Source organism: Lissotriton helveticus, chromosome 12 (assembly GCF_964261635.1).
Source record: "Lissotriton helveticus chromosome 12, aLisHel1.1, whole genome shotgun sequence".
Lineage (NCBI taxonomy): Eukaryota > Metazoa > Chordata > Amphibia > Caudata > Salamandridae > Lissotriton > Lissotriton helveticus.
In genome coordinates, this window is record NC_136073.1 from 6,730,695 (window position 1) to 6,756,247 (window position 25,553).

Genomic DNA, 25,553 nt, shown 5'->3' on the forward strand with positions numbered 1-25,553 from the left:
GGTTTCATGTGGGTGTTCTGTCGCAGAGTGGGTGTTCCCTCGCAGGAAAGCCCCGTAAAACGGATGCAGTGAAATCTACAAGATTTCACGGAGTCCGTTTTACGACGCTGCTGCGTCAAATCCTTACGCCTGCTTGAAGCAGGCGTAAAGAGTGACGCACCACGTTGAGTATGGGCGGCCCCTGTGCATTGCAGGAGACGCAATTGGACTCCAGCAATACGCCGCCCGTGCGCCACACATCTGCCCCTCCTTGCACCATGGTGCGCCACATTGTAAATGCGACGCATCCGTGGTGGTGCAAGGGGGGGATTGTGTGACGCATCTTGTGGTACATCCCTGCTGATTTGCAGAGATGCGTTAGAAGTTTTAAATCTGCCCCACTGTACCTAAACCACTGCTGCAAACATCTGCCACTTGCCAGCCACCACATTAAAGAACAGAATACTGTTTTTCAGTCTATGCACACCATGTGATCTACACATACGGAAAACATAACTTACCTCTCAGTTTGCGGCATGCAGTGCTGTAGATTCACACGCACCCTGCGCACCTCCCCAGATACAAGCAGAGTGAAACAAGTTATCATTCAGAATAGCAGTTGCTTAGAGTACACAAACTTGAGTTTCCCTGATGCACCGTGTGTGCCCGAGGAGGGAGTGAAAAAAACAACAAGTGATGGACTGAATGTGGATCAATGTCACACACTCCCCCAGTCAAAAGATCTGGGCCCAAATCCATCGTTTTTTTGCACTCCACACCACCCTGGGTCAGATAATGGCTTTATGCAAATCAGCTCTGACCCTGTTGCCCCATGGGAACAGTCCAGTCCGAACTACAACAGCCATATCTTTCCCAGACCGGAATCAAGCATCCGAGGACCGGACCGGTTTCGAGGTAACACCTCTCTTCAGCCCGGCTAGCTTGACTCCAAGTGGTGTGGAGTGCCTGGGACCCACGTCTGGGCATCCCCAGCGCACTTAGGGCGGCAATTGCAAAAAACAACAAGTGATGGACTGAATGTGGATCAATGTCACACACTCCCCCAGTCAAAAGATCTGGGCCCAAATCCATCGTTTTTTTGCACTCCACACCACCACAGGAGGGAGTGAAAGCCACCAGGAAATATTTATTTTATTTATTTATTTATTATAGTGTTTTGTATAGCGCGAACAAGGCCCGTGGGTATCAGAGCGCTTAACATCGAGGTAGGTTACACATTGGCAATACAGTATCATTTATACAAACAAACAGATATGAGGTATAGGAAACTGGCTATGAGGGGGTGCCTAAATCTAACTATTCTAAACGCATGTGCAATTAGCATTAAAGGTAGGTGAGGCTTAGCTTATATCCATGTCTATATCGACAACTAAGGTGAGGTAGAGGTTATATAGTTTTGGCTTTAGAAAACAATTATAAGTTCGCATAGGACTGTGGTAGCGTTCAGGACACAGTCAGGGCTTGTGTGAGGAGTTAGTCCCTTATCAATGATAACATTCTTGAATAATATTCTTGAAAGGGCCACCCATGTAGAAATACATCTCCATCCTAGAAAAAACACTTTGTACTCATCCGAGCATCGCTAGAAAACAACAGTGTGCGGAGCTCTGTCCGCAACGCTGAGCTACAAACAGCGTTGCAGACAAGTTGTGTTTTCTTTAATGAACATTTGTAGTCAAGTGTATAAACTGCGCTGTGTGTGCTGCTGGAGGCAGTCTACAGGTGAGGGCTTACAACCAAGGTGAATGCAGGTGTGAGCCCAGGATAGATGGAAAGGTGTTTTCGTTTGATCTGTTGGGCCTTTCCAAATCTGAGCTGGTGAGGTCTGTCTGAGGCCTGCTGCCGGTGACTCCTGTAAGAAAGGGTTGATTGGTAGAAGGTTCAGCCGGTACCTCATCTCGAGCTACTCAAATTCCAAGAGTGTGTGTTTGGATGTCTGCGGACGGCAAGGTTTGCATTCCCTTTTCCTGGAGTTGTGTGCACACACGGGTCTTGGGATACGAGTGAAATCTGTGACTCAAACATCATGTTGTGTCACTCATTCGAAGGTTGTCCTGGTGAAGTTATGAGCCACTTTGGGACTAAGGATTTCTACTTATGTTGGAGGTGTGAGGTTTACCAAGGAGTTAGACAAGCACATATGGGATTTAGCATAGTCCGGCCTGGGCACAATGGTCGCTCAGATATATAAGGCTCTGCGACGGGAGGTCCGGAGTGCCGTGAAGTCCATCAGCAGGAGAAGGACCGGGCCACTGTTACTAGAATGGGTTTGAGGACCTTTGCCATCGTAAAGGTCCAGTGTGAACCAGGATGGATGTTGGCAGACCGAGGAATGAACAGCAAAGGTGCCTCAAGCGTCCCTCAAACCCAAAGACAGTTCAGGGTTGATGGTCCCAGGTATATCACCCGGTAGCCGGGACTCACATAAAGCAGTAGCCAGCCGTGCTCGGGCACTGGGCCTTTGCTCCTGGTAGGCACTTGGAGGGGAAGCCTGTATTGGGATAGGAGGCCTGTTTTTGGTTGAATGTGGATTTCCAGGATAACAAACCAGGAAAGAGAGGGAGGGATTGTAACTCTATGGAGGCCAGAGTTCATTCATATCAACTGGAACGGTGACATTTTGGAAGTGCCTTGCAGCGGGGTCATTGAGCGAACTACAGGAGGAATGTGGTCCGTTTGCTCTAGAATGTTAATCCGTTTGAAGATCACGATTCGCGCAAAGATGATAGGATGGAGATCTTGAGGCGTGATTTGAAAGACTTAAGGTCCAGGTATCCACCCAAAGCCCCCTCCTGCTCCACCACCAGATGCTGCTTGGTGGCGATTTAGAACATGTCTGGAAATATTCTGGATGCGGTAAGTATTCCTCAGGGTATTGTGTCCCTTGTAAAAAATATTACGATGGATACTTCGAACAGCAAATTTGCCGCCTTTAGAATATCTCCAGGTGGCAGCCTGGAGTAGGATTTGAGCAGTGCTTGTGTGCGCCAGCAGGTGGCACCGTGTGGCTCCACCCCATGCAAAGACATCATGGATTGGAGCTGCTTGTACGCGCCACCTGAGATCAGTTCCTTTCTTTGCACACCCTTCTACAAAGAGCTCTGCCCGCATCTTTGTCAGTCTTACGACGACTTCTACATTTCCACAACCCACATAAACAACTGGATTCACACCATGCTGAGATTGCAGGAAGCAGATGTCTACCACTGATCCACACGAGGTAAGTTTGTAGGGCTTGAGCTATGGCCGCAACTCTTAGTTTGTGCGACAAGTGTGCCCTTTTGTACTCGAAGGAGAGTGAGCGGGAGGCGAAGCTCTATATTGCTAACCATAAGTAGAGGTCGCGGTTGAAGCACTGGCCCGAGTCACGGGTACGGTCACCGTCGTGAGGCGGCTCCCATAAAAAGCCCTCTTCCCAGTGAAAGTCTTGCAGTGAGTCAAAGTCTAGACATAAGCGCAAGACGGTGAGGTAGAACCCAACCTCAACCTTCCACTCAATATCTAGCAAGAAGGCACACAGGCAACAAGACCAAGACTGCATTCCTGTGGTGTCGCCCAAATCTGACTCAATCCCTGCAAATTCCTTGAGCCGACGTAAACCTAGCAGATAGCAGCCTTCAAAGAGGTCACGCAGAAGATCTCAAGCAAGATCCGTGCTCCCTCTCACGCGTCAGGTCAGGATCCATGGAAGAACAGGGATCTCCCGTTAGGCTTCTGGTGATTTCGCCCTCAATACCATCGGTCTGCTCAGGACCTATCTAGCCCGCACTGACTATCCCTGGGTTCTAGACTGGCACCAGGATGCCCGCTGGTTCCTTCCATGCCAACACCATATCTGCTGGCCCAGGATTTGGTCCAGACCCGTCTATGACCCCCTAGTCCAGGCCCATGTGCTGGGAAGTCACAAAGACGCGTCTGAGCTCTCAGATGCTTATGTCCTTTCAACCCTGAACCCAGGAGATGGAGGGCTCACTCTGGAGTTGCAGGACGTGTATTTGCATAAGCTCGTCCCACAGACCTACCAGTCTTATCTGCGAGTCAAGGTAAGCTAGAAACACTTTCAATTTACTTTGCTACCTTTTAGACTTCACTCTGCTCCTTGGGTGTTCACCAAAGTACTGGTTAGGAATTCACTCATTTGCACAACTCAGTGGCGGCTGCTAAAAGGTAGGCTTTGCTGCAGTCAGTCATGCACCCCCTGCGGACGATAGCCAAACTCCTGACCTCCTTGGGGTTTGACATCAATGAGTGAAAGCACCACTTGTGCCCCACACACACATTACAGTTCAAAGCCTTCCCACCACATCGACCGCAGGACATTCATCGTATCATCTCAACGTTTGCGGCTCAATTATGGTTTTCAGTGAAGATGGTGCTGTGGCTTCCTGGACTGTTCGCATTCTCTCCGTCTCAAATGGCCTATGCCGGCCCGCAGTGGAACCTCGGACCCCTGGAGCCCTGCATTGGCAATGCCTCTCCACCTTCATTCATGTTCTTTTGTTTGTACCTTGCAGTGGGCAAAGTGGAAAGGCCATTTTGTGATTGGTGGACCAACCGTCTTTAGTTCCCTGGTTGTGATGTGTTTTATAAAAGGTTTGTCTCGCACTTCCCCTGCAGCCGCTGGTTATGCCCTAATGGGTTCTGAAGTTTGTCATGATTTAAAAAAAAAAAAAATTGTTATTGACATTTTCGTGTTACAAAACCAGACTGCTTTACAATACGTGTAATTTGACGTCATTTCGCACCATTGGACATTGCTATCCTTGCATTGGTTGAACACGTATCCTATGTTTATACAATCCTGTCAATAAACAATTCTTATGTAGAACTGGGTTTCAGAACTGGGACAGTGTTCATGGGACCCAGGGTATATGTAACGGACGGGGTATTAGGGTTGGTACAAAACTCGCTTGTTGGTATGTCTGATTGCTGCTGGGGGGGATCCAGTCATTACAGTCTATCTACGTGTCCCGCGAGGTTCATGGTGGTATTGTCGAGCAGCGTTACATATTTGCTATAACAGGAGAGTTGGCGTGTGTGCTCCTGGTCGGGGCTTCTGACTGTGGGTCCTCTGGGGCATGTGGGGAAACCTTCTGGGTCGTCGTGCGTTGGTGGCTGTTTTGACTTGGTGCAACAATAGGGTCCTTTCCATAGTAATGTGGTGCTTGCGTATCCCCTTCACCTCCTCTTCCCAGAGTGTTTCCTCCTCCGCTGCCGCCCATTTGTGTACTGCTCTTACCCATGCGGCAATCGGGGGATCGCCAGTGCATATCTACACCTCTTTTGGCCAGCAATATTGCCAGTGAGACAAAGCAGATTGACACTTAGTGTTGCTTCTGCTTCCGAAAGATTCCTAATGCACAGGCTTCCCAGGTCTTCATATGTGAAAGCCCTGTGAGGTCTCCGAGTGTCTTGTGGTCATTGCTCCAAAACAGCTGTAGTGTAGGGCAACTCCAGAACATGTGGTGGAAATCTGCTTCCTGTGATCCGCATCTGGGGCAGAAGAACTGGGTGTCTGGGTAAAATCGTTGGGAGGCGCGCTGGCGTTTGATACACCGTGTGTAGGATGTAGAATTGTATATTTTTAAAGCTTGCGTTCCTGGACACCTTCCTGGGGTATTCGAGGGCCATCTCCTATTCTTTCTCGTGTATTTGGCACCCTAGTTCCTCCTCCCAAGTGGCCTGCAGCGCCACCAGGGGTTTGTTTATGAGCTCCAGAATGGCTTTATAGAGCCATGTGGTCAGATGTCGTCCCACCCCCATGCGTATGATTATGTCGATGACTGGATGAGTTGCTGGCTCTCCTGTCGATAGGTCGTGGTGAGATCGACAGTTGTCGGTGGAGTAGAAACTGGCCAGGGGGAGGTCATAGTCTTCCATAAGCTGGTAATATGGTGTAAGCGGTCTGTCCTCAAACAGAGACTATATTTCGGTTAGGCTGTGGTCTGCTGAACTTGGTCTTGATGTTTTCTATGTACATATCCTTTGAGATAAAAGCCTGACGGAACAGTCATGCGTTAACACTTAACAGTCTCTCTTGTAGCAATGACGCCTGCGCTCCGCATGAGTGAACTGCAGATGTTTTCAGTGCAACCACCGTGCTCTAAATTCTTTGCAGATGAATTGGTACTTCGAGAATCGGACAGTTCCCTCGCAGAGGCTGTGACTGCCTTCCAGGTTGAACGAACAATCCCTGCCCGCAGCGTTTGCCCGGTCTCACCCCTTGAGAGACCCCATCACCTCTACCCAGAGAGGACTCTGAGGTTTGACACCAACCGCACAAAGGAACATGGTGTGGCGGACCAGCCTTTTGTGAAGTTTTCTGGTGCAAAGAAAACCAAGGTGGGGTCAAAAGAGGCCCTCGGACAGATGGGAGTGTCCTGGACATCAAAATCTCCATGCACTGGCCAAGACGTTGCCTCCCGCTGGCCTACGAGCTCACACCGGCCGGGCCAAAGCTGCTACAACAGATAGTGAGAGGGGTACCTGTTCTAGACATCTGCCAGGCTGTGACACGGACACACGCATTCTTCAAATACCACTGTGGTGGTGATCAGGTGAGGCAGGAAGGTCACGGTGCCCACGCACTTCTGCAGATCTCTCTGACCCGAGTCCACTCCCTTCCCTTTGAGGGGCCGTCCTGGGGCATCTGCACTGAGCAGCATCCATCAGAACCGATATCTTTCCTTCCGCAATGCTCTCTGGACATACTTTAAGCAGATAACACGGACATAAACGTATATTTGTAACGCGCACGTTCACCCATAGGTCTCTTGGCGCTGAATAACAGATGTTTATGGTTACCCAACTCAATGGTACTCATGTTATCGATCTCAAATGGATGAAAGGCTGAGTGGCCCCGCTGGGATTTGAACCTGTGACCATGAGGTCGAACACAGGCTCCTGTAGTGGATGCATCAGTCCACTGAACCACCAGACTCCGTGGAGAGGCCCCCATAACATTGAAAGAAGGCCCCAAGTTAGATCAGAAAACTGTCAGAGACCGTTTGTTCTACGCTCCACATCTGTGAGTGCGGAAGGGAAAACTACAATGACGCATCTGCACCCAGGGCTGGCACTTCTGCGCTGCCCCATCCCTTCCAGGAAGGGTCAGACGTCGCTGCCTCCCAGCGCGTGAGAACACTGCAAATAATTCCCCAGACCCTGCTTGTTGCCCAGAGATACTCCAAGTGTGAGGAGTCTGCAGTCAGAGCATCAAAGGGAAGCTCCTGGTTTGATGGATTCACCTCTCATGCAGCATTTAAAGACACACTGGACCAATCAGAATCCATAAGAGAATGGGACAAAAGCTATTGTTCGATATAAGCTCCTGTTGTTTTTTTATTATTATTAAAGAATTCAGTGTAGCAAGCTGTGCAATGATGCTCTCTCTTGAAATGTGCAGAAAAATTAAAAACTCCTTGTGCCTCACTCCTGGCGTGGGACGTGTGTGCGGGCTAACTGCCTGCTAAAAGGGTTACAAACCCTACAGACAGCAGCCAAATTAGTTTTTCCAATCCGATTAGATTGTGCATTAGCTTCTACTCATCCGTATGGAGCAAGGGTTTTGAAACATGTCATTGCTTATGGGTGGTCCCTCGGAGGTGCGCTGAGCAAGGATTATTTATTTTTTTACTGGCAAGTTGTGGACCTACAGGCAGCTTTTGATTTGATTGACCAAATCTACTCCGGGCTTAATTCAAGTTATGGAATATTCCTCCTGCGTTCTTGACCACCATCAGGGCCTATTCTGGGGGTACGTCAAGTTTGAGAAGTTCATCCAGTGTCCTTGGCTATCATCAGCTCCTTCACACAGATACCTGGGCTTAGGAGGCGGCCTCCGGGCATCTCACCGATGAAATGGTTTCAAGCGGGCTGCTTAAAGCTCGGTTTCGCCTTTTATAGCCGATTTACTGACAGGAAGTTATTTTTGTCACACAGTTGACAGACATGTTACAAACTTTATATGCAATTTTTAATTGATGTTTATTGTAAGCCCTGTGACGATAAAGAGGACATGACTGCAGTAACAGTCGGAAGCAATACTCACTTTCTTGATCAAATAGCGTTTGGTGGAAAAAGAAAACCCTCATTTTTTTGCCCGATTGGTGGATATGTGTGCAAACAGATTGTCAAAATGTTTGATTCCGCAGCATGCCACCAGTCTAGATTCTTCGGCCACACGTTGGCTTCAATTTTCAAAAACAGTATTTCAGATATTCAAAGTGCGCTATGCTGACACTCAGTTACTCTTCTCATGTAAGAAAGGGTCAAGAGGCCTCCAAGCCCTGCCTACCTGCAGTCTTTCAGTGAATGAGTCTTAATCAACTTCAGCAGAAGCCTGAAAAGACTGAGATTCTTAGCTTTGGTTACAAAGATTACCCCAAGTTCACTGGCCTGATGGACCCCCTCCACCTAATGTCCAAACTGAAGTAGGCAAGAACCTGGGCAGTACGACTGACCAGCTGACCCTGCAAGCTCAAATTAGCTCAGTGCCCGCCACTCACTTTGGTACTGTGCTCCTGGTCCTGGTAGTGTCCAGACTGGATTATGCCGATGCTCAGTGTGCAGGTCTTCCTCAATGTCTGCTGCAGACTGCCCTGAATGCAGCAGCTCAGCTGGTACTCCACCTTCCCAGACGGGGCGACGACCCATCTGATTAACTTGCACAGAAGGATCCTCTTCAAAACCTTGACACGTCTGCACAGAGCTCTCCAGGCTGGCCCAGAGTACCTGACCAATAGGGTCGCCCCTTAGAACTCAGCAGACCTCTTCTGCTCATTTTACCACAGTCCCCAGGGTAAGGCAAACAGAAACAGGAGGGGACTCCTTCTTCCCCCCTGTGCCTGCAAGCTTCAATTGTTTGAGGGCAGAGATACAGCTAGTAGTGTCAGTGAACAAACTTATAAAAAAAAAAAAAAAATTGCTAAAGAGCTCAGGTTTCACACTCCAGTTGCATACTCTCTTTCGCTCTTGCTTTCCCACTAGCGCCAGGACACTCCGAAGACTAGCCGCACGCTTTACAAGTCTCGCCATTCATTCATTCACACCAGCCGCATCGCAATGGTGTATTGCAATAGTGTCTACAGCATGGAGTGTTCCAGTAGGAGTGTTGTGTGCACAAGTTGTGTGAGCGGATTTGCTGGACGCTGCAGATAGCAATCTTGACCTGCATTCAAACCACACAGGTTCTGGCCCAGTGGCCATCTTGTATGGCCTAAACTCGACAACGTCTTCGTCTACCCTCTGCTGTGGATTACAATGACTACCTCAGTAACACGCACCCTGTCCCTCAAAGGCAACGAAGTGTGTTTCCAGAAGAACCAATCTGACCCATTGAAGAGCAGGGCAGAGAGCAAAGGAACCCATCATGACGCCACCAGGGAGGACAATAAAGATGGCGTCTATCCCAGGACGCTTGGAGGACTCGCAGAAGAAACTTAGCAGGACTGCAGCAAACCGTGGGCCATCTACAGACCCTGCCTCAGAAACAAGAGTAGACCTCTCGAGTCGAATGGCCAGAACCCTGGCGACCTAGACCATGCGAAGGCCGCAACATGAGGATTGCGTAAGACACTGCAACGCTACAACACGCGCACAGCATGGCAAGATGTCTCACAATCAAGGGAAGCGCAACAGCCTTAAGGCAGGACGTGTTCTTCATTAGATGCTGGTGGCCAAACAATTTACATTTATACTGGTCTATGTGAGATTTAAACATCAAAGAGAACTAGCTATGTCTGTGTGCTATGTGTCTACATGTGAAACCATTTGCGACCGGATCACAGGTGTTCCATTGGGCATGGAGCCACAGCCAAAGTGCTAATAAGTCCCGACCCTCCGGCGGAAGTCCAGGGAGCTTTGTCCTCTGTAGACAGGAGTACAAACTGAGAGGAAATACCTCTTACATATATCAGCACCTTAGCGCATGCTGCACATACAGGGCACTGATAATCACATACATCCCTGAAACACCCCCACACATAGGTCCTGAAGAAAGCTAGTTTAATAAGAAGGCCTGGCTGAAACTAGTCGACCACACTGGACGTGGGAGACCATAAGTCAACCCCTACACGTCCCAAGCCTTTGTTTTTAACCTCTGCCTGAGGCCCACCAATAAGGTACCCGTTAGGGACCCCAAGGACAGAAGTTTAAAATCTCACGCAACACACCTGTACAGCACACACCTTCCAAAAAACCCACTCCGCAGTAATCTGGCGTCGCAGCACACCTGAGGCGCACTCGGTGCCGCGGGTGGGGCCCGATGATGAAGCCTGCCGCCAGCTAGGTTGGTGGGTGGGGGCCTTCACACTAAACCAAATGGTTTCCCATGTAGACACATAGCACACAGACATAGCTACTTCTCTTTGATTAACCACTATATCCCAGGGGAAACAAACTAGCTACTCTAGTTCCGCTCTCTCTTTGATTAACTGAAGATTTAAACATCAGCCAGGAAGAGCCACAGACTGCCTGCTTGTGCGCTCTCACGGTCATGCAAGCAGAGACCTCTGGGAATGCAGGAATCTTCTCAACTGGACCAGATTTGGAACTTAGTGCCTGGTGTCAGAGAACCAGATAGTCGAGTTAACGGAAAGTGCTAAAAGCATTTCTATCCAACCATGAGTTTCACGTTCAGTTACAGAGCCGCGATACTTCAGATGTGAACGGATCAAGAGCCCCTCTGTGCCTACAGCCTCCAGAGGCCCCTTCCCCGCCCCAGGAAGACTTCGTCAGCAGCTTTAGAGTTTCCATAATTCACATTTTATTTCTAATCTTCATCACATGATCAGTTCTTTTCTGTAGAAAATGGCAGCTCCTGGCTGCTGCAGAGAGCCTTGTCCGCCGTGCGCACGCCACGCACCATCCGGCCTGCCCCACCCTGGCATCGGTTTGGAGACAGACCTTCATGACTGCAGAACGAAGGCTCCAGCTTCAAGCAGGCAGGAGGCTGTGGTAGCAGAAGAGCAGCACTACAGGTAGGAGGGGAGGTCCTTCTCGATCACCTGAGGAGACAAACACAGGCAGGTCAACCTGGAGGGCGAGGCAGGAGAGCTGCAGGGGGCAGTGCATGCTGCAGGCACCAGGTGCAGAGGAGAGGAAGGAGGCAGTGCATGCTGTAGGCACAAGGTGCAGAGGAGCAGGAAGGAGGCAGTGCATGCTGCAGGCACCAGGTGCAGAGGAGCAGGAAGGAGGCAGTGCATGCAGCAGGCACCAGGTGCAGAGGAGCAGGAAGGAGGCAGTGCATGCTGCAGGCACCAGGTGCAGAGGAGCAGGAAGGAGGCAGTGCATACAGCAGGCACCAGGTGCAGAGGAGCAGGAAGGAGGCAGTGCATGCTGCAGGCACCAGGTGGAGCGGAGAGGAGCAGGAAGGAGGCAGCGCATGCTGCAGGCACCAGGTGCAGAGGAGCAGGAAGGAGGCAGTGCATGCTGCAGGCACCAGGTGCAGAGGAGAGGAGCAGGAAGGAGGCAGTGCATGCTGCAGGCACCAGGTACAGAGGAGCAGGAAGGGGACAGCGCATGTTGCAGGCACCAGGTGCAGAGGAGAGGAAGGAGGCAGTGCATACTGCAGGCACCAGGTGCAGAGGAGCAGGAAGGAGGCAGCATGCTGCAGGCACCAGGTGCAGAGGAGCAGGAAGGAGGCAGTGCATGCTGCAGGCACCAGGTGGAGCGGAGAGGAGCAGGAAGGAGCAGCAGGGCAAGAGAAGAGGCAGTAGAGCTGCAGGGCCAGGAGAAAGAGGCAGCAAAGCTGAGGATGCACCTCCAGGCCAGGATTATGGTCTAGAGCTGAAGACAGTGAGCTGGCGCGCTGCAGATGAAATGTTCACCTCTTGGACCCAAACCAACGCTGCAAGGAGAGCCCCTCCAACCTTCTGCACCCAGGGAGAGCTGCAAACTGCAGGCTTTAGCACCAGAAGTTGCCACAAAGACCAACAATGCATCAGCTATGTCCCCATCTTGAAACCACTGCACATCTAAAATGCACCCTTACAGTCAGCGAGAGCGGTTACCCAGCATGCTCTCCTCGTGGAGAAACCTCAGCTGAAAGCTGCAAACCTCACACCCCTCCCTCATGCTCACTCTACAGCTGCACCTCTTTCCCCACACCAACCCAAACTTAAGATCCAGCCTCAGAAATGCAAAAACAAAGCTCACCACCGGGTCATCCATTGGACTGAATCTCTTCACGACTTGTCCTTCACGGTCGATGAGAAACTGGGGAACAAAGAAAGAGGGTGTTAAGAAGCAGGTTTGCTGCAGGGAGGGTTGAAGATACCCTGGAGGGGCTCAGGGAAGGGGGGGGGCGGATACCCTGGTGGGGCACAGGGAAGGGGGGAGGGGAAGAGTCCAGTAGGCTGGACAGAGGAGTAGAGCAAGTGAGTGTTCTCACAAGCAGATGCCCCCGCAATGGCTCAGGATGCTTGCAGAGTGGCACGGTGCCCCGTCTAACCCAAACATCCAGAACTGGAGACAGCGGGGAAGCTCAAACAGACAACATTAGAGTCTCACAAGGGACTGGCCTGCTGAACCTGCTCTACCAGCTTCTTTGGCCCCCAATGTGCACAAAACCATTCCAAACAGAGCTCCAGATTATTTCTCAGTTTACAGACAGCCTTTAGAGGGGGGGGTTAGTTGCCTCATTAGAGCAGAGCGACAGGGTGACTGAATCTTACCTTGGTGAAGTTCCATTTAATGGCACTGGAGGAGAAGAAAGAAAGGTCATTGACAAGGAAACAGTTTATTTACCACCCCACAATGAAGCATAGCAGCGTACTCCCATTACAACCCAACCAGGCACTGCCTACTCTGTAAACGGGACCACAACAAACACTCTACTGAGGGGGCATCTATTCGGATATCTCCATGGGTATCCAGGCTGCCCCTCCATCGGACTCCTCCGTCGCCAACATGCACTTGGGAGAAACTGGTGCCAACAGGAAGACAGTGAGCCCGGCGCCCTGAGGATGCACCACAGTAGAGAAGTGCTCCTGATCAAAAGGAAGATGGCATTACAGTCGAAAAGACTAAAGTGCCAAGACTTTACAAGCTGCCAGCCCGGTGTGTCTCGCCAGCAGCAGAACCTGCAAGACATATGGAGGTGAAGCTGCCCAAAGGCATCAAGAAGCCAGAAGCTGGTCCCACTTCTCCCTCAGGGCCAGGCACAGAGACGGCGGCTTCTAAGTGCCCCCGCCTTGCCACATGGCCTCAACTTATAACGTAGCCAATGTGTCTGCCTGATCATCGGTATCGCACCGCCCTCTCAAGATACTACTTCTCCATTCTCAGTTCACTTGGGCTCTACTCTGTTGCAGGTCAGATCATTGAGGCAACAGCACAGTTGAAAGAGCCTCAGAACTCTTGTTTGGAGGTCATCTTTCAGTATCTCTAATTAAAGAGAGGGACCCTAAAGTACCAAAGGGGTAGGGTACCAAAAGACAGTGTCACAAAATAACGTCCCCTCTGGACCAATTCTAAGCAGACAGAGATTTGCATCTATACCACAAACACGTCAATTCACACTTTCATTTAAGGCAGCAAACAAGATAATGTAAGGGTAGTCAGAAAATTATAAAAAGTATACCATTTATTATATCATTAAAATTTATAATAAAAAGGATAAACAATATATCCTAACATCATACAAACAGATAATAATCACAAAGTGGGAACAAAACAACACATTGGTTAAAAAATATAGAACGGGATACTATGATCAGATTTATATAAATCATATTCCAATTCTGTACAAGTATCTTTGAATTGGAGACGTTGTCTAGTCCATTACTTTAGTGTATCCCATTACACAAGGGCATCGACGCATTTCGGTTTTGGCAGTTAGATTTATCAGCCAACACCTTCATCAGGATAAAAATTAAAACATTCCCACAATATAAGGATGATCTGCAAGAACATAAAATACACAATATCAGACAGTTTATCATTGATATAATATCGCTCACCACCTATTACATCATCCACAGTTTGCTACTACCGTAAAATACATACATACAATTATACATTCAACAACATCAGCTATACAGATAATTGTTACATTATAATTTGAAATAAGAACAAACCATACAGAGTTCTATACATTGGCTAAGACTGCAAGATAATTGTAATTCATACTAACAGAAACGCTTAGCCAACCGTTAATAATAAACAACATGAACGCCATTTTGTACTTCGTATTCCAACTAGGCTCGCTGTTCTTAATCAAGCCCTCTTTAAATCTGGGTAGAGTCAGAAATGAAATAATAAATGTATTATGTATGCATATTACTAATGATCAGCTTTAGTACCGTTCGTATCACTTGTTTAATACACGTCAGAGATTTAATTTTGGAGACTCTACTTTTATGGTTGAAGAATGTTTTTTCATTGTCGATACTAAACGACGACTAAACGACTACCTGACACTGAAAATTCAACACAGATAATTGGTATTTTTCGATACACGGACGGCTGTCACAACATGTATCGGTTAGTCCGCTCTTTGTTTTTCGGTCTATGAGAGACCCAGAAGAGAAACACTGAGCAATCAGCTAGAAAAAAATGCGCGCGCATTCTCCTTATTTAACTAGGTGCATTTCGCAGATCACTGAATTAGAGTTACAGAACCCCACACTGACGGAGGCACGCCATTCGCAAGCAGGTACGCTGACTAGAGGTCCTAACTCTTGATAGTGGACATTACTTATAGGCAGCATAGATTAATCGTTGCGTTTATATTACAGACTGCAGGCGGTCTTGCATTTTGGATGAAAGGCTTTATCGATAAAGAAAAGCTATCTTTTGCAACGTTATTCTACGTGCAACTAAGATTAGAATAAGGTATGAGGTTTATTTGGTTAACAATTTTTATACTCACGCTGTCCTTTGGATAAAACTTTATTTTGTGCCTAACTACCACTATAAATATAGGAAGCTCATCTATCGTTTTAATATGGATGTTTATACCGAGGTAATGCCCCCTAAAATTTGGGAGGTCCCCCGCAACAGCGAGCTCTAGAATCCACACATACCTCTTCCGCATGCTATTTACAGCCTTGGTATATTTTGTGGTTGACTTTAGCAAGCGACTCACTTATTGCAAATACCAAATATTGGGATGGAAAACAATTGTATAAGAAACCCTCCATATTTGAGAGTAATTCTTGTGTCACGATTATTGAGAGTGACCTTATAAATTAGCCATATGCTGTTCGTTTTAATTTCAAACTCAGTACCTTATCTCGTGATTTATTTGCAGACCTCAGAGTATGAATTCACAGAACTACTCCTGACACATCCCTGAGAGACGGAAATTAAATTAAAGTCTAATCGGGTGAGCGTCTACTAAAAGTGCAAGAATTCCAATGACTTTAATGGTTTTCATCAACTGTGGCCAACTAAAATTGTTATATGAACCGTGTAGGTGGCTGCTGTAGGAGGTGCGTTATTTGCTTACCGAACTCGATATCATATACTGGAAGAAATAAAAAAGACACGATACCATAATAACGAGGTAAAACATTGAGAACTGACTTATGGTCTTTAAGAGAGAAGCAATCATACTTCTAAGCCGAGCTTATTTTTAAGACCACTCATACTATAAATTCCAGTTATTAATTGTATCTTTTACAATTGTGCATGCGCTCATTACAACTCTGCTTATCAAGCCTGGTTTTAGACTGAACAGCAATACCTAATTATCTTGCAGTCTTAGCCAATGTATAGAACTCTGTATGGTGTGTTCTTATTTCAAATTATAATGTAGCAATTATCTGTATAGCTGATGTTGAATGTATAATTGTATGTATTTTACGGTAGTAGCAAACTGTGGATGATGTAATAGGTGGTGAGCGATATTATATCAATGATAAACTGTCTGATATTGTGTATTTTATGTTCTTGCAGATCATCCTTATATTGTGGGAATGTTTTAATTTTTATCCTGATGAAGGTGTTGGCTGATAAATCTAACTGCCAAAACCGAAACGCGTCGATGCCCTTGTGTAATGGGATACACTAAAGTAATGGACTAGACAACGTCTCCAATTCAAAGATACTTCTACAGAATTGGAATATGATTTATACAAGTCTCATCATAGTATCCCGTTCTATATTTTTTAACCAATGTGTTGTTTTGTTCCCACTTTGTGATTATTATCTGTTTGTACTATGTTAGGATATATTGTTTATCCTTTTTATTATAAATGTTAATGATATAATAAATGGTATACTTTTTATAATTTTCTGACTACCCTTACATTATCTTGTTTGCTGCCTTAAATGAAAGTGTGAATTGACGTGTTTGTGGTATAGATGCAAATCTCTATGTCTGCTTAGAATTGGTCCAGAGGGGACGTTATTTTGTGACATACGGTCATCTTTCAGTGACATTTGATACAAATATTTATACAGAGGGACCACCACAACATACAGATGTATTTGAACAGGATGAGCTGCTGCTATCGCACCAGAGCACCTTCGCTCACGTCAGAGTTGGACACCCGTAACATGGATTAGCCACAGTTCAGTCTCTTGCAGCAAAGGCACGCGAGGGTGGATGTCAGAGGATGGGACTGCGACCCTTGCGCCTTGCAGGGGGTGGAACCACGACCCTCACAGGGGTTAAAGAGTGCTGTAGCACTGCCCAATTCAGCCTTGGATGTAGGAGAGCATGGGCCACAGGTTTGCACTACCCTAAACATCGCTAGTGCCACAGAACTGCCCAGCGTTTAGGACAATGCTCTCCAATAATTGTAGTGCACACCCCCACCCCAAAACAGCTCCACCCCTATCACCCCCGGAAAAATACACTTTCATCCACTCTCACAGAATGACAAACTGTTTTTAATGAAAATATCCACACAATCTGCAGATCTGGGCATAATTAACAATTCAAACATTGCAGTTACGTTCAGTTATCTCATTTAAAGAGCAGTCACATACATGATGGCCATCATTGAAGCAGCGCCCACCTGGTCTCACTGGAAGAGTTAAGGTAGCCACAGTGTAAGGATAATATGACCACAAAAGGGACGAGAGAGGTTACTGATGGCCTATCGCAGGGCGGCTCACTGCCCCGGTTCATTCATCAGAAACACAGCATTCTGGGGCAGAGCAAACCTTCCTCTTGGCTGGAGGCACTTGGGACCCCTGAAGACCTCTGCTTTAAGGAACACACAGCAGACAGACGGACTGCGCATACTCACTCGCCGAAGGATCCCCCGCCTTTGGGCTGCTTCTTCATCCACTTCCAGAGAGGGTGGGCCCCGTCTCCATTCACATCGATTTTGCTGAACATGTCAAAGTGCACATTATACCCGGCAGCGAAGGCTTTGATCTGCGCCTCGTCCCCGGGTTCCTGAGGGAGAAAAGCATCCGTCAATGTGCTATGAAGCCAGCATGTGGCAGTTCAACAGTTACCCCCTGGCGCCCTCATCGTTGTGTAGTGCCTACTTAAGTTATAAAAGTCTCAAGTATGAGCTGAACCCTCCTAAGCTCCTCAAAGCCCCCCCCCCCTTTCATATCAACCATTACAGACCTGTTTACCAAACTGGTTGCAAGGAAACCCCAGGATCCGTAAACCTTTCTCAGCGTAAGTGGCGTGAAGTTGAGCAAGCTGAGTGTAGTTTACGGGGGTCTTTCCTCATTTGGAGGCTACGTTGACGATGATGCAAACAAACCCCCTAGAAGGAAGCGGAAAGGAAATAGTCAGAGAAAGCCTTCATTTGTTCATCGCATGTCTTCAACTTCAAGGACCTTCTAAGCACTCTGTGAAACATAAGGTGGCAGACGAGACAAGCAAGCTCAGAACCAACAGCCCTTACAAGCACCACCCTTGCCAGGAACCCCTTCACCCTAGGGGAGCCGAAACTCTGCAGATAGCCAGAGCATCTCTGACTCTTACTGCACCTGTGCCACGACAACATGTAAGGTCACTTCAAAGATGAAAATAACGATTTGTGCCCTCCACATGAGATTAGACAGATGGGCACTTAACTTTCTGAAGTCAGATTCACAGCAGCAACACTATGGAACCCCCTTTCGCGTTCAAGGCCCTTTTCATTGTTTTTTTTCCTACACGGGTAAGTAAGTTGTGTGGACTAGCTGAGCCTCACACACACACTTCTGTAAAATATATAACATTCAACAACACAAAATACCCAAATCTGCAATAATATTTGCTCTCATTGTATATTTACTCGGAGACCCATGCACACAAAAATCACCCAAATTAAAAACAAATATGAATCTCTGCCCATACTTTTAACTGAACAGACTTTTGGGCTTTTTCCCCACATTCTCTGTAGTGCGGATGGAAGGCTGTCTCAGGCACAGGTTTCCAGGAACACTACTGGGGTGTAGTGACATCTGCAGCGGGCACCTACCCCCGCCGTACAGAGCTGGCCATAGTGGCCTCTGTGGGCAAAACATGTTCCTCTCTGTAGATCAAGCCTGTGGCATGAACCAATCTATGTGAAAAACAAGGTGTTGGCTAGCCTCGCTCTGGTCAGCTCATTGGGTTAGGGGGAGCGTCTGCATTAAATGGAGCTATGGGGGAGACCCTCCTGCCAGCAACGCACTGCACTTTGGGACACTTTATGCTTCCAACCGGAGGGTGTCTATCAAATGTAATATGTAGAGTGCTTCTGCGGTGCTCCCCACAGAGACTGAAAGCACGCCGAGCCCCCACGAGACTGGAGGTACGCAGCTGGGCACGTCTTACAAGAACACCTGAAACACTTTGAGCTCAAATGACTTCAATCTTTTCAAAAATGTTGGAATTGGGGGTCTCTGGTTGGCGCAAGTATGCACTTGTGACAAGCAGGGACCCTCTCTTCCAAGTCAGGGCGAAGGATGACCCCTTAGAATTACCCTTGCTCACCCTCTAGGTGCGTGGCGTGAGCAGCCAAGGCTAATCTTCAGGCGTTAGTTAGTTAAGCATTTGTAATCACACACACAGTAAAATATACCAATCCCCCCACAAATGGACACCAGGCTGTAAATATATAAAAATACGCTTCTTTATGTAAAAATATATATATGTAACTCAACAGACTTATCACAAGACCAAATAACGTTTTTGTTGCACCACAGGTTGTAAATAGGCAAAGGTTCTCAGTTGTAGCTTTCAATGGTTGTTTGTTCAAAAATACTTCAATGGTTTCACTTCAAGAAAATAGTTCCTTTTCTCCTTAGTTGCAGTTCAAAAATGGAGATTTCTCTGTTAAGGCGCTTTTGTTATAAATCTCCTAATTTCACAGTTCTCTCAGTGTTCTTTCCTTTCAAAGAGAAAGCCTCTCTCTGTTCTGGGGCTTTGGGACCCTCCCCGGGCCTTCGGAGCGCCTTGCAGCGCCTCTCCTGCCTTCAAGGGGGAAACTGACTCGGCCCCTACCAACTCTCACGCATCTCGCGGTATGCTTGGAATGGATACCAGAGAGGGCCTGAAGAAACCCTGGGCCTTTTCCAGAGGTGGGGGCTGAGCTCGGAGCAGAGCAGCAAGCAGGCGATCAGAGGAGCCCCGGACCTTTTCCAGAGGTGGGGGCTCTCAGCTGCAGTGAGGAGCAGGGAGGGGTGAGAGGAGCCTCTGGGGCCAAGGCACCTTCAGGAATGCTTTCTTTCAGGAATTGTCAGTGCAGAGGGGTCCCTTCTGACAGCGGAGGATCTCCGGGAGGCAAGGCACCCTTCACAGTGCGGGTGCGGCCTCTCCTGGGGGGGCAGAGCAAGGCAGGGCAGCCGGGTGCAATCAGATGCACGGGGTCCAGGCTGCTCGAGTCCCGGGATTCCGGCGGGAGGGGCTGAAGTCTCCTCAAGGGCTCCGTGAAGCAGGCAGGGGTAGAGGAGCGTCCGGCCTTAGCCCTGGGGCAGAGAGCGACTCCGGGTGGAGCGAGGCTCTCAAGGGCAAGAGGGCAGGCTGGCTCCCGAGTACCACGGCCCTAGGAGGGGGCTAGAGGGGGCAGACTTCACCTCCAGCGGGAGGAAATACTCGGCCTCAGGCAGGGGACGAGCCAAAGCACAGGAGAACCCACTGGTCCTGGGGTTCAGTTCAGGGGGCAAGCTCAATCAAGCCCTTGGAGAAAAGTTTCAAGCACAAGTCAGCAAAGTCTTTTAGCAAAGTCTTCTCCTCTCCTTCCTCAGCAAGGCAAGCAGCAGGCCAGTCCTTCCAGCGTCTTCTTCTCCTTCTATTCGGGCAGAGGTTCTTTGTGGTAAAACAGGATTCTGATTTACAAGGAGCAGGGCTCCTACTTTTATACACAGTTTCTTTTGTTCTCACTGGCCAGGGGGGCCTCTGCATAACTGCTCTCAGCTCCTGAGCACTTGTGGTGGGTACTTCTGCTTCTGCATTCAGTGTGAGGGCAGGCACATCAGCCGCTCCCCAGGGGGGCAGAGCCGGCATTGTGAGGACAGGGGCAGCCTGAGCACTTTGTTGACAAGCTTCAGTCCTTCCTGGGCCAGGTGCAGGCTGAGTCATCAGTCGCTCCCCAGGAGGGCGGAGCCAGCATTGTGGGGGCAGAGCACAGCCTGATGCATCATTCAGGGGAAACTCCCACCACCCACTAAGGTGTCATCCTGCTATTCACAACCTGTCAACTCCCAGCCCTGTCACTCACACAACTCAGACAGTCAGATACACACAAGAGCAGAGGCGGGCTGAAATGGTTAGACAAGCAAATGCTAACTTTCTAAAAGTAGCATTTGCAAACCCAGGATATTAAAATAAACTTTACTAAAAGAAGTATTTTATTATTCTGAGTTCAGGCATACTAAACATTAATTTCTACCATGTTCCCTGAGCCTGCTGGGATTATAGAGTGTAATAATTCCAGCAGCCCATCTGGCCTAGAGGGGAACTGGTAGCCTTACAATAGTGAAAAACGAATTTGGCAGTAATTCACTATTAGGACATGCCACACACATCAGGGCATGTTCTACCTTACACTTACAATGCACCCTGCCCTCAGGCCTACCATAGGGGTGACTAATATGAAGTTAAGGGAAGGTTTAGGGGCTGGCAAGTGGGTGCACTTGCCCAGCCAGCATGACAGTACCAGACTGCACGCAGGTTCTGCAATGGCAGACCCTAGACACATTTTAAAAGGCTGCTTCTGTGGGTGGCGCAACCAGCGCTGCAGGCCCACTAGCAGTATTGGCATTTACAAGCCCTGGCACTCCTGGTGCACTTTACTAGGGACTGACAGTAAATCCAATGAACCAATCATGGACATCAATCACATGTATACTTTTCACAGGGAGAGCATATGCACTTTAGCACTGGTCAGCAGTGGTAAAAGTGCCCAGAGTCATTAAACCAACAAAAACAGGTCAGAGAGAGTATTGGAGGAAGGCAAAAAGTTTAGGGATGACCCTGCCAAGAAGGCCAGGTCCAACACTTTTCAAAGCCACTTTTATCCATATGCGGATTTCCACTTGTCGCGCTTTGAAACTGCCCCAACAAGTTTGCTTGTACTTCTAGGGGAAAAAAACAACAAACCAGACAGCCGTGAAGGGTGTAGTTTGGCAGCAGAATGAGGCTTCGTGGAACTGCCGCCTGTGGGTGTAAAACTCCCAAGAATTCCTTGTACAAGTGTCAGATGTTCTGTGCCACCTTAGACTGGCACAGTGCCCGGTGCCATGGACCCGCCCTCACCCCCCAGAGCCACGGGGCACATCACGGCTTCATCTGTGCATGGGTGGAGCGGGCACCTCCACCCCACTCGAGTTATAACAGACTCCAGCTTCACCCACAAGCATTAATCAGACCCCAGAGCTCACTCTGCCACCCCACGTGCACCAGCGCCGTGGGGCAGCCCCGGGTCTCACTGCAAGCGGTGGGGGCTCCTACAGAAGCAAGGCCTCTGGGGGGGCTGGGCACCTGCAGAGCAACAGGGGTCCCCCCACCTCGGGCAGACGCGAGATGCAACCCCCACCCCGAGGCCCCACTCACCGGTATCGCTCCAGGGACACCTCGTTCCCATCGATGTCTTTGGCTGAGAACTCGTAGATGGACTTGGCCGCCTTCCAGTCATCCACCTGGGCACACTGTGGGGGGAGAAAAGGGGTCACTGCCAGCGGAAATACGACCAACACACGCCCAGACCCCGAGAGATGCCAACGATCACACAGGAGGTAACCCTCCTGTCAGGCGAGTGCCCTGGGGCGTGTTACACAGAGGCCTCGCAGAGGGGCCTGTGGAATGGGAAGACAACCACTGCCAGCCCCAGGGCAGGGGCAACCCTGCCAGCTACTAAGCCCTGCGGCTGCAGGCGAGGGTGGGGGCCCACAGCCTGCTGCACAAACTGCACCCCCCCCTCTCCCTCCACAAAGAGGTGGCCTAATGCCCGCAGCCCCCCCCGGGGTAATGGGTCTGCCCCCCACAGCCCCCAGCCTTGTGCTGGGAGGGGGCAGAGGCCAGTCTTGACGGCCCCGGGTGCAGGTTGGGGGGGGGGGGGGTTCACCCAGGTCCGCCTCCTCTGCAGGGCTCTCCCTGGCCCCCCCTGGGGGCTCTACTGCTCCCGGGCGTCTCGTGCTTAGTGATGGTTTCCAGGCGCGGCGCTGCTCCGTCTCTGCATCATCACTTTACAACTAATCTCGGTTTAGGATTACTGCACCCGCAGGCGGAGCCCGGACCGATCCCGCCGAGGGGGGAGGGGGGCAGATAAACACTGCAGAGAGAAACTAGAACCAAACAAGCGACAAACAAAACAAACTTAACACTACAGGCACGAGCGACACACGGAGGGATGATTATACCTCCTGTGCCCAGCGCAGCCCCTCGTGCGGCCTCTGCAGCGCCTGCACCAGCCCCGCTTCTAGGCGCCCTGCACTGCCAACACCTGCCCACAAACCACCCACCCCTGCTGCGGGTGCATGGTGCCTATGTATCAAATGTATCACTCCACCCTCCCCCTCAGGCTCGGTCCATTGCTCTACAGAGAGAGAGAGAGGGTGGCAGTCACATGTGGAGGGTGGCAATCCTTTCAAACAGGCACATGGAGGGTGGCAATCCTTTCAAACAGGCACATGGAGGGTGGCAATCCTTTCAAACAGGCACATGGAGGGTGGCAATCCTTTCAAACAGGCACATGGGGGGTGACAATCCTTTCAAACAGGCACATGGAGGGTGGCAATCCTTTCAAACAGGCACATGGAGGGTGGCAATCCTTTCAAACAGGCACATGGAGGGTGGCAATCCTTTCAAACAGGCACATGGAGGGTGGCAATCCTTTCAAACAGGCACATGGGGGGTGACAATCCTTTCAAACAGGCACATGGAGGGTGGCAATCCTTTCAAACAGGCACATGGAGGGTGGCAATCCTTTCAAACAGGCACATGGGGGGGTGGCAATCCTTTCAAACAGGCACATGGGGGGTGGCAATCCTTTCAAACAGGCACATGGAGGGTGGCAATCCTTCCAAACAGGCACATGGAGGGTGGCAATCCTTCCAAACAGGCACATGGAGGGTGGCAATCCTTTCAAACAGGCACATGGAGGGTGGCAATCCTTTCAAACAGGCACATGGGGTGGCAATCCTTCCAAACAGGCACATGGGGTGGCAATCCTTTCAAACAGGCACTTGGGGGTGGCAATCCTTTCAAACAGGCACATGGGAGGGTGGCAATCCTTTCAGACAGGCACATGGGGGTGGCAATCCTTTCAAACAGGCACATGGGGGGGTCTAATTCTTATTTATTTATTTATGCAGTTTTATATAGCGCGGACTTTATCCGAAGGTGTCAGAGCGCTTCACAACCAGGCACGGAGGGGGGTGGGGGCTGCATGTATACATCACACCAGGCGCCTAGAGGGGGGTCTACAGCTTCTACTAAGACACAAGGGAGGACTTGTCTAAGTTTGTTCCCCGCTCTGTCCCACTGTCCACTCTATGACCCGCGCCCTTTGCCCCGCCCCCTCCGCTCTCTATGACCCTCGCCCCACTCTGCCCCCTCCGCTCTCTATGACCCTCGCCCCACTCTGCCCCCTCCGCTCTCTATGACCCTCGCCCCACTCTGCCCCCTCCGCTCTCTATGACCCGCGCTGGCCTCGCGCCCCGGCCTCACCATGCTCGCGGCTGCTCGGCTCCCGGCGGTGCTCGCGCTCAGCAGTAGAACGCCGCTCTTCACTGCGCGAGCCACAGAAGACAACATGGAGCAGCTCAGCACCGCCCCCAGCGACAGGCAGGGGCCAATCCCAGCGAGGAGGCGGGGCCACGGTGACTGGCAGAAAGAGCTGCCAAACCTGATCAGAAGAGAGGTCGAACCCGGGGCGGGGTTTAAACTGGAGCGTGGGCGGAGCCGCCGCGAGGATGCGGAAGCAAAGTGCCAGGGGCTAACCACAAACACAGAAGAAGGACTAGCCTACTCCTGCAGGGCCAAGTAAACAGGCACACTCCTGGTGTGTGGGCTCAGGGCAAGGAAAACAGGCACACTCCTGGTGTGTGGGGCTCTGGGCAAAGTAAACAGGACCCACTCCTGGTGTGTGGGGCTCAGGGACAAGTAAACAGGACCCATTCCTGGTGTGTTGGGTCAGGGCCAAGTAAACAGGGCACACTCCTGGTGTGTGGGGCTCAGGGACAAGTAAACAGGGCACACTCCTGGTGGGTGGGGCGCAGGGCCAAGTAAACAGGGCACACTCCTGGTGTGTGGGGCTCAGGGACAAGTAAACAGGGCACACTCCTGGTGGGTGGGGCGCAGGGCCAAGTAAACAGACACACTCCTGGTGCGTGGGCCTCAGGGCCAAGTAAATAGGACCCACACCTGGTGTGTTCGGTCAGGGCCAAGTAAACAGGACCCACTCCTGGTGTGTTGGAGCAGGGCTAAGTAAACAGGACCCATTCCTGGTGTGTTGGAGCAGGGCCAAGTAAACAGGACCCACTCCTGGTGTGTTGGGTCAGGGCCAAGTAAACAGGACCCACTCCTGGTGTGTTGGGTCAGGGCCAAGTAAACAGGACCCACTCCTGGTGTGTGGGGCTCAGGGTCAAGTAAACAGGCCCACTCCTGGTGTGTGGGGCTACAGGCCAAGTAAACAGGACCCACTCCTGGTGTGTGGGGCTTAGGGCCAAGTAAACAGGTCCACTCCTTGTGTGTGGGGCTGTAGGCCAAGTAAACAGGACCCACTCCTGGTGTGTGGGGCTCAGGGTCAAGTAAACAGGCCCACTCCTGATGTGTGGGGCTCAGGGCAAAGTAAGAAGGGCTCACACCTGGTGTATGGGGCTCAGGGCCAAGTAAACAGGGCAGCACTCCTGGTGTGTGGGGCTCAGGGCTAAGTAAACAGGGCACACTCCTGGTGGGTGGGGCTCGGGCCAAGTAAACAGAGCCCACACCTGGTGTGTGGGCCTCAGGGCCAAGTAAACTGGACCCACACCTGGTGTGCGGGGCTCAGGGCAAAGTAAACAGAGCCCACACCTGGTGTGTGGGCCTCAGGCCCAAGTAAACAGAGCCCACACCTGGTGTGTGGGGCTCAGGGCAAAGTAAACAGGGATCACTCCTGGTGTGTGGGGCTCAGGGCAAAGTAAGCAGGGCTCACACCTGGTGTATGGGGCTCAGGGCCAAGTAAACAGGG

General features: G+C 50.1%; 1 protein-coding gene across 1 annotated transcript; it reads right to left on the reverse strand.

Annotated features, from left to right (window-relative positions):
• Nucleotides 1-10,741: 10,741 nt before the first annotated feature.
• On the reverse strand, nt 10,742-24,202 carry GPX4 (glutathione peroxidase 4). The gene is made up of 7 exons (XM_078671494.1): nt 24,053-24,202; nt 21,938-22,032; nt 17,534-17,678; nt 17,202-17,353; nt 12,675-12,699; nt 12,157-12,216; nt 10,742-11,006 (listed from the first exon to the last, which is right to left on the reverse strand). The coding sequence occupies exons 1-7, from the start codon at nt 24,137-24,139 to the stop codon at nt 10,974-10,976; spliced, it is 597 nt and encodes a 198-aa protein (XP_078527620.1). The 5' UTR covers nt 24,140-24,202; the 3' UTR covers nt 10,742-10,973.
• Nucleotides 24,203-25,553: the final 1,351 nt, after the last annotated feature.